This window comes from Pinus tabuliformis, chromosome X, assembly GCF_031772625.1.
Source record: "Pinus tabuliformis cultivar Carrire ecotype Pingquan chromosome X, CPIR1, whole genome shotgun sequence".
Classification (NCBI taxonomy): domain Eukaryota; kingdom Viridiplantae; phylum Streptophyta; class Pinopsida; order Pinales; family Pinaceae; genus Pinus; species Pinus tabuliformis.
The window spans coordinates 172,263,672-172,271,727 of NC_142308.1; the positions used below are offsets into that span (position 1 = coordinate 172,263,672).

General features: G+C 43.0%; 1 protein-coding gene across 1 annotated transcript; it reads right to left on the reverse strand.

Moving 5' to 3' along the window:
- Window positions 1–5,863: 5,863 nt before the first annotated feature.
- On the reverse strand, window positions 5,864–6,637 carry LOC149139008 (uncharacterized). The gene has a single exon (XM_089450555.1). It carries the CDS (start codon window positions 6,635–6,637, stop codon window positions 5,864–5,866), a length of 774 nt encoding a protein of 257 aa, XP_089306681.1.
- Between the last annotated feature and the right edge of the window lie 1,419 nt (window positions 6,638–8,056).

An 8,056-nucleotide genomic window follows, 5' to 3' on the forward strand; every position in this document is an offset into this window, starting at 1 on the left:
TGTATCAGCTGACGGATGTCAGCATTTGTCCCCTCTTTGTATGCATGCGCTGCTTCTTGAACAACCATCCTAATAGATCTTCTGTCTCGTCTCTGACTTGCTGGTGCCGAGTTCGTCGTATCGTTTCTATCTGGCTTGCTTTGACGCCCTCTACCTCCACGACCCCTACCTCTACCCAGGGGAGCCATCTATTCCTTTACTTCCTCCTATTTATAATTATCAGCAGCAAAAGTTAGCTTTCTAGGAGTGATATTTTTCCCATAAGCCAGCATATCCCTGTCACTGAGCCTTCCTTCCCCACTCTAGTCTCCCCCATCATACTGGGTCATTGATGGTCTCTCTCCCCCTAGACTCAGGTAAAAGGTCGAGCCCTCTGTCATCCTATCCTCCACATGGATTGCATTTCTAGATTTCTCAGGCTGACCCTTTGCCCTGCTGTTATAGTCCCTCGGCATACCGATGTTTTGTTCCTCTTGCTTCCTCACCATGCAGACTTCTGACCCGCTCAGACCCAACCCTTCCTCCGCAATTCCCAGCTTTCATCCCTCCTCCATCTTACTATGCATAACATGGTGATTTGCAGACCTACTCAGATGCAGTCCTTCCCCAACAATTCCCATCTTTCCCCCCTCCTTCCCACCTACTATGCATGGAAAAATGAGATGCAGGAGGTGAGTCTAAGGAAACATACCCGGGCTTACGCTTGACAGCAGAAAATCCTGACGACCATGCTGCTCCATTCTCCTCCTTCCCTCACTACACACTGGGCTCTCTTCCTACCCCAACCACCCTCATGTACCCCTTCCCAGATGTCCCACATCCCATCCCACTACCGTCGTCGTTTATTTCCTCCTCCCCCCCCCACTCTCCTGCCATTTCTCTGCCTTGAAACTCCCACAGGCATGCAGGATGCCACCACATCCATTTGATCCATGATGAGGGTAGTTGGTGGCCGTCCTGGCTGTCCTCTCCCCTTCATTGTCCTTCTTTTCTTACTCGCCACTTTCACCACCCTGATCGGGGGCCACCTGTATCTGCTATCTTGAGGTCGTGTCCTCATGGTAATCTTGGGTAATGATTGTTTTGAGGGGCTCCAATCTGGGCTCCTCAAGATGTGTCGGCCATATACTATCCAGCTTGCCACCTTGTTCATTACTTCCCCAATTGGCTAGGAAATTCGCTGCTTTGTTGCCTTCCCTTCTTACATGATTTATGATCATATATTCAAATTGTTTTATAATGGCTTCCAAATCTTATACCAGGCTAGCTGTCCTCTAGCTTTTTGCAACTTTGTCCCAAGTCTTACCATTATGAAGTTGCTTTATCATGTCAGTAACCAGTTGGGAGTCGCCCTCTACTTCCAGGTTGTTGTATCCATTTCTTATCACTATTCTTAGTCCTTGATAAACTACCATAAGCTCAGCTTCGTTATTGCTCATGATACCTCCATGGTCTGAGTACACCCATCTTGTCCTACCTTGGTCATCTCAGAAGATGCCTCCGAGCCCTGCCGGCCCTGAGTTGCCTTTGGAAGCTCCATCAAAATTTAGTTTGATGAAACCTTCAGAAGGGCACAAGAAATGGATAAGGCTAATGCTGTTTGTTTCAGGAGGTTTTCGCATCTGAGGGGCTACCATTCCTTGATCTAGATTTAGCTTGGTCAGGATTTGTTCTTCCTCAGGTGTCGTTTTCCACTCCTCTTGACTCCAAGCTTCTGTTAGGATAGTTTTTCTTATATGACTCAGGGTTCTTTTCTAGACCTACTCTAGAGGCAGCTCTTTGTTTTGAAAGATTCTTCGGTTTCTTTCTTTCCATATCATCCACATATTCATACCTACTGCTAGACTCTAGGCTCTCTGAACTACTAGGCTCGTGAATTGGCCACACCTCCAAAGAGTCTCCTGGTTTCTTCCCATTACTGCTGGGAAAAAAGACAAGAATTCAAAAGGTGTTCTTGCGTTTCTTGGTCCTGTTTACAGACAAAACATCTTAGGGGACCCTGAAATCCACGCTTTTGAAGCGGATCCCATGTCAAATGCATCCTTTTCCTACAAGCCATAGAAAGTGAGTCACTTTTGGCCACCAATTCCTTTGCCATATTTGTTTCCATAAGGGTGTCAGGTCATCTTGTTCCTGCGGAGTGATGAGTTTGTAGGCTTCTTTGATCGTGAAGGTTCCCTTTATTGAATGACCCCATCTTAGTATATTTGGATCTGTTCTTATAGCTATTTTTCTTGTCTTCATTTCTTTTATATACAACTCTCTTTGTTCTATATCAATATTCCTATCCCATTCTTCCGAGTTTTTCCAAGTTCTCCAAGACTCCTCTTGGCGTTCTTCATTCCAAAACTCGCTAACATATTTCAAACCTTCCTCTTTTTCCCTTTGGCATGTGTTTCTTAGTCCCTGAACATCATTCATTTTCTCCCTTTGTTGCCAAGCTTCTTCCCAGAATTTGGCTGAATTTCCGTTCCGAATTTCCCAGAAGGCATGCTTGGATATTATGTCTCTATTTTGACTGGCCAGGTTCCATATTGTAGAGCCTTTTGGGATTTCCTCAAGTCTTAGGATTTCTTCTGTTGTTTCTGGCATGTTATATTTTTTTGTCCAGATTCTTTTCCATAGGTCTCCTCCTCCCATCATCCATCTCCACCAGAGCTTAGCCCCCATTACTTGGTTCAAAGTGTATGGATCTCTCAATCCCAATCCCCCTTCCTCTTTACTCTTAATCAGGCCCTTCCAGGATATCAAAGCCCATTTCTTTTGTTGCTTCGGTCCTCCCCATAGGAATTTTTTGAAGATCTCCACCATTTTGGCACATGCTCCTTTGGGGGATACCATTGTCGAGAGTTGGTAGATTGGAATCACTTTTAAGACCGCTTTGACCAGTACTACTCTTCCTACTATATTCAGGGTTCTGAAGGACCAGTTAGCCAATCTATTAGTGATTTTCTCAATGGTTTGTTGCCAATTCACTATCTTTAGAGGATTCAGAGCTAACGGGGTGCCAAGATATTTTGTGGGTAAGTCACCCAAGCGGAAACCCAATAATCTTGTCAAATATGTTTTGACATCTCGGTAGTATTGAAGAAGAATGTGCATGATTTCTCCTTGTTGATTTGAGTACCAGATGCTTCCATGAAGAGGTCTAGGATCCCTTTTATTCTTTTTACTTCTCTAAGAGAAACTGCGCAGAATAGCATGATATCATCTGCAAATTGTTGGTGTGTGATCGACAGGTTATTACCCCATATCTGAAGCCCTTTGATTTTCCTTTCCCTTAATTCTTTTTTGATATATCTTCTCAGTCCTTCCACTGCAATGATGAACAAGAAGGGGGATAGAGGGTCCCCCTGCCTTAGTCCTCTAGAGGCATTGAAGGTTGAGGTTGGCGTCCCATTCAGAAGAATGGAGAAATTCGGGGTGGAGATCATATCAGAGACCCAATCTATCCATCTGTTGCAGAAACTGAAGGCCGCTAGAACCGATTTAAGGTATGCCCAATTCAGATGGTCATAAGCCTTAGAGAGATCCAATTTGATCATCATTCCAGCTTCTTTTTTGGATTTCAAAGAATGCACTACTTCTTGAGATGCTACCAAGCCATCCAGAATTTGTCGACCTTCCACAAAACTAGTTTGTTCTGGAGAGATAATGCTAGAAAGGATTGGTTTAAGTCTTTTGGCCATAAGAGTTGCAATAATTTTATATATTACATTACAAAGAGCAATGGGTCTAAAACCTTGGGGATTTTCAGACTTAGCAGTTTTAGGAATAAGAGACAAGAGAGTCAAGTTTAGACCTAGACATACCTTCTGATTTCTTCGAGATTCTTCCACCACATCCAGAATGTCTTGCCCTAAGAAATTCCACCCCGCTTGGTAGAATTCCGCTGTGAAGCCATCTGGTCTAGGAGCTTTATTCTTCTTCATCCCTTTCACAATCTCTTCCACTTCCTCTAGGGTTGCGGCTCTCATAAGAGCTAGGTTTTGGTCTCTGGTGATCATACTTGGTATCTCATTGCAGATTCTCCCAATAGCTTCTCTTCTATCCTCTTGGGGTTCTGTAAGGAGGTCTTTGAAGTGACTTACTAGAGTCTATTCCATTTCCTCATGCTGAGTTAAGCAAAGTCCTTCTTCATTTTTTATGGAGAAGATTCTATTTCTTTGTCTCTGCTGAATCATGGCCTGATGGAAGAACTTCGTGTTCCTCTCCCCTTCTCTTAACCAATTCACTCTTGATTTTTGTTTCCAAAGAATCTCCTCTTGTTTCCTTCTTTCTTCAATTTGGCTTATCAAAACCCCTTCCTCTCTAACAAGTTCCTCGCTTCTGCCTACTGTTATGATTTCTTGTTGCAATTTCCTCATTTTCTAGTCGAGGAGCTACTGTTCCTTGAAGATGTTCCCAAATTCCTCCTTGTTCCATTTTTTTATTTTCTCTTTTAGTTCCTTTAATTTTAATTGGAAGGTCTGCATTCTGCTTCTTCCCCTTTGTTGGCTTTGTTTCCACCACTCTTCCACTTTCGTCATGAGTTTTGGGTCTCTGAGCCAGAAGGCCTCAAACCTGAACGGATGCTTCTTGGGGCTAGCTTTGATGTCAATTTCCAATTTGATCGACCAGTGGTTGGAACCCATTCCCGGAAGAATCATTACTTCAATGAAGATATCCTGGTTTATTATCTGTTATGATATTAGAAATCTGTCTAGCCTCGAGGCAATTTGATGTGTGCCCCCTCTTCTGTTGTTCCATGTGTGAATCCCATTTATTGTTGGTATATCGACCAATCCTTGTTCCATAATCATATCCCCAAAGGCTTCCATATCCAAGTCTGATCTTCTGAGGCCTCCTCTTTTTTCCTTTAGGGATGTGATCATGTTGAAGTCTCCTCCTACAATCCATGGAGTTTCTGGGAAGAGGCTTCGGATTTTTCCCAAGTTCTGGAGGAAGATCCTGCGCTCTCCCAGTATATGTGGACCATATACACCGGTGAGAAGGACCCATTCATGTGATCCAATATTCCTGAATTTACCCGAAAGTATTCGAGGTATACTTACCCAGTTTTCAAATTGTATCTCCTCTAGGTTCCAGAGAATTGCCAGGCCCCCTGCACTGCCTATGGCATCTTGACCTATTACCTCATAATGCAGCTTAAATTTTCTCATAATATATTTAAATTTGTGTTCACTAATCTTTGTTTCTTGGATTATCATTATATTGGGCTTGTCTCTCTTCAATATCTCCTTCAGATATCTCTATTTCCCCCTACTGTTCAGCCCTCTAATATTCCATGTTGTAATTATCATTTTAACAGTTTGAGGGGTTGTTGGAATACCTCTGACAAAGGTAAGACTCTTCCTAAGTTTACCAACATCTCTCCAATCATTTGAATGGTCTTGCTCATGGGTCTTCTTCCTCGTTTTCTTCTACTCTTCCTTGAATTATCTAAATCTGTGCTTTGTCCTCTTTACGATCCTAACTGTTCTGGTTGATTTATTATGCTTGCCCCTCTTTTCTCCTTATATCTTTGGAACATGTCTTTGTATAATTGCTTTTGATCTTTTGGAATGAATATTTCATCCAGATGCCTCCACTCTTGTAGAAGCCTCTTCATGACTTGTTTGCCTTCACTTCCTTTGTCCTTCTGGGGGTCTATCTCCATTTGAGTATGGTCTTGAGGGTTTTCTATTTTCTCCCCTTCCTTCTCAAGTTCTTGACTTGTTTGCATTTTATTTTTCCCTTTGTCTACCTTTATAGGTTCTGCTAGTTCTTCGTCACTATCTCCCCCTTCCGCTTCCATTTCCTCTTCTTGTAATACCCCGAACTTGTTTTGATTTTCCTTGGTTAATTCCTTAGAAGGCGGTTTCTAGTTAGGCTGTCGTTTCGGAGGTTTTCTCCTATTAGGCACTTCTGTGAAACCTTCATCATCCTTCTTGCTCACTGTTTCCTCCTTCCTCGCTTCTCCCTCCATCCCAAGATCTACTGATGCCCCAGTTGCATTTAGAGGGCATGATTTGAGAAGATGACCATATTCATGGTAGTCCACTCGTTGTTGCCATACCTCATCGTGGTATTCCACTTCAATATAGTTCAGTAGTGGTTCTATGATATTCATGTACACACAGATCCTAGCGTAAGACATATATCTTCCCCTCCTGGTGGTCTCAACCACTTTGACAAATGTCCCAATTGAGTTCCCGATACCCTCCAGAATCTCTGGATCCCAGAACTCGATTGGGAGTCCAAACAGCCTGACCCATATTGGAGCCGCTAACATTTTTTCTTTGTCTGGGTTGTAGCATTCTTCCCAGTGCCTCATAAAGAGACCCGCGTTGTTAAAGAAGTAGGGCCCCTCCTCAAAAACCCTCTCCTTATCTTCTAGATTAGCGAAAATGACCATGAAGAAGCTCTTAGCTCCTAATTTTAGGTCAATGTGTCCTTTGGGTTTCCATCTCTGTTGTATCCATTTGGCCAATTCTTTTTCAGACGACCATGTCACCACAAACTTACAGATCAAAGCATGATCTTTCATATATCCTCTGTATTCTTCGAGTTTGTTGCTTGGAATTACAAACCTAGGTTTTTTCGTTGCTTTGGGCAGGCCTCTGTTTCCCAACCCCGCTTGCCATCGAGCCCCCATGACCAGCACGTCCTTCCCTCGTTTCCCTGTGCTTCCGTTCGCTCCATTCCTACTTGTCTCGCCTGCTGCTACATTTTATAGGAGGGTATCTCTCCCCCCCCACCCAAAGCTACCATTTCTTTGTCAGCCCCGCCTGTACTCTGTCCACCTTCCTCCAATCGACTCAAAACTCTCCCTTGTCCTGATCTGGTGCAGGTGGCTGCAGGCTATCCCTGCACCCTGTCCAGGGCTCAGGTCCGCCTGAGGCAAACCAAGCCAAACCCTAACCCTAAACTCTTACCTTCATTGCTTCGCTCCTTGCACTGTTGCACCAACAAAAGAGGCTATCTTATGTTCCCTTCCTATGATCCTCTTTACCCAAGTTTTATTCTTGATTTATTTACCTCGGTTTCTAACATCATTTACCATTGATGTGAATTTACCTGGTTTTCATATCTTGATTATATTTATTAATTTATTTATTTTTAACGATTCCAAGGGTGCCAAGTTTGGTCGTGCCCTTCAATAACTTCCCTTGAAGTTCCAAGGGTATCACGCCTAACAGTTTATTTGTGATTCCAAGGGTGCCAAGTTGGTCGTGCCCTTCAAGAAATTCCCTTGAAGTTCCAAGGGTGCCATGCCACTTTCCATTCAAGAATTCAGTGGCTACGAGGGGAAAGTATAGGTGTAACGACATAGACACTATCATCTCTTATGTTTCCTGTTATAGTGAGACTAATGGTTTCGGGGATCAAGGAATCTACCTTGATGTGCGCCCCCTAGTAAAATCCTCATGAGCGACCAAACTTGGGACCTGCCCCTATGACATCGTGATCTTCAAGGCGAAGGTGTTTCAACCTTTCTAGCCTAAGTCACGACGAGAGTGCTAGTGGGTGAGATCAAGGACACTATCCCACCCCTCCCATGTAGTTCCATCCAATTGTACAACCCCATCACCCATATGTGAGTCATTTGGCCAAGCAACTAATCTATGCCTGCAACCAGTAACATATCATCATAATATAGATAAACATATATATTAGGTTTCAAAATTGACTTAGAATTTCAAAGACAAAATATAAATTTTCATCATACCGTGTGTCATCAACTCATCATATGCGAGTGTCTTTAGTGGTTTCCTTTCATACTCAATAATCATCATTAACAAGGTTTCTCTGTGTTAGTCATTGTCATAATAGCATCATCAACATCACCTAGTCATTCGCATCATTGTTCATTTTGAACCAGAGCTAATGCAAGTAGGTAACATAGGGGACACATCCATCATGGCTATGATCATCATAACATCAGTGGAAACATACATATCCATCAAGGCTATCAACATCGTAACATCAATAGAAAACATGCCTATCCATCAAAGCTATCATCATCATGATATCAATAGAGAACATACATATCCTTTACTGCCATCATCATTAT

Coding starts and splice junctions, on each gene's coding strand:
- LOC149139008 (XM_089450555.1), bottom strand. CDS start 6,637: ATGGGGGCTCGATGGCAAGCGGGGTTGGGAAACAGAGGCCTGCCCAAA.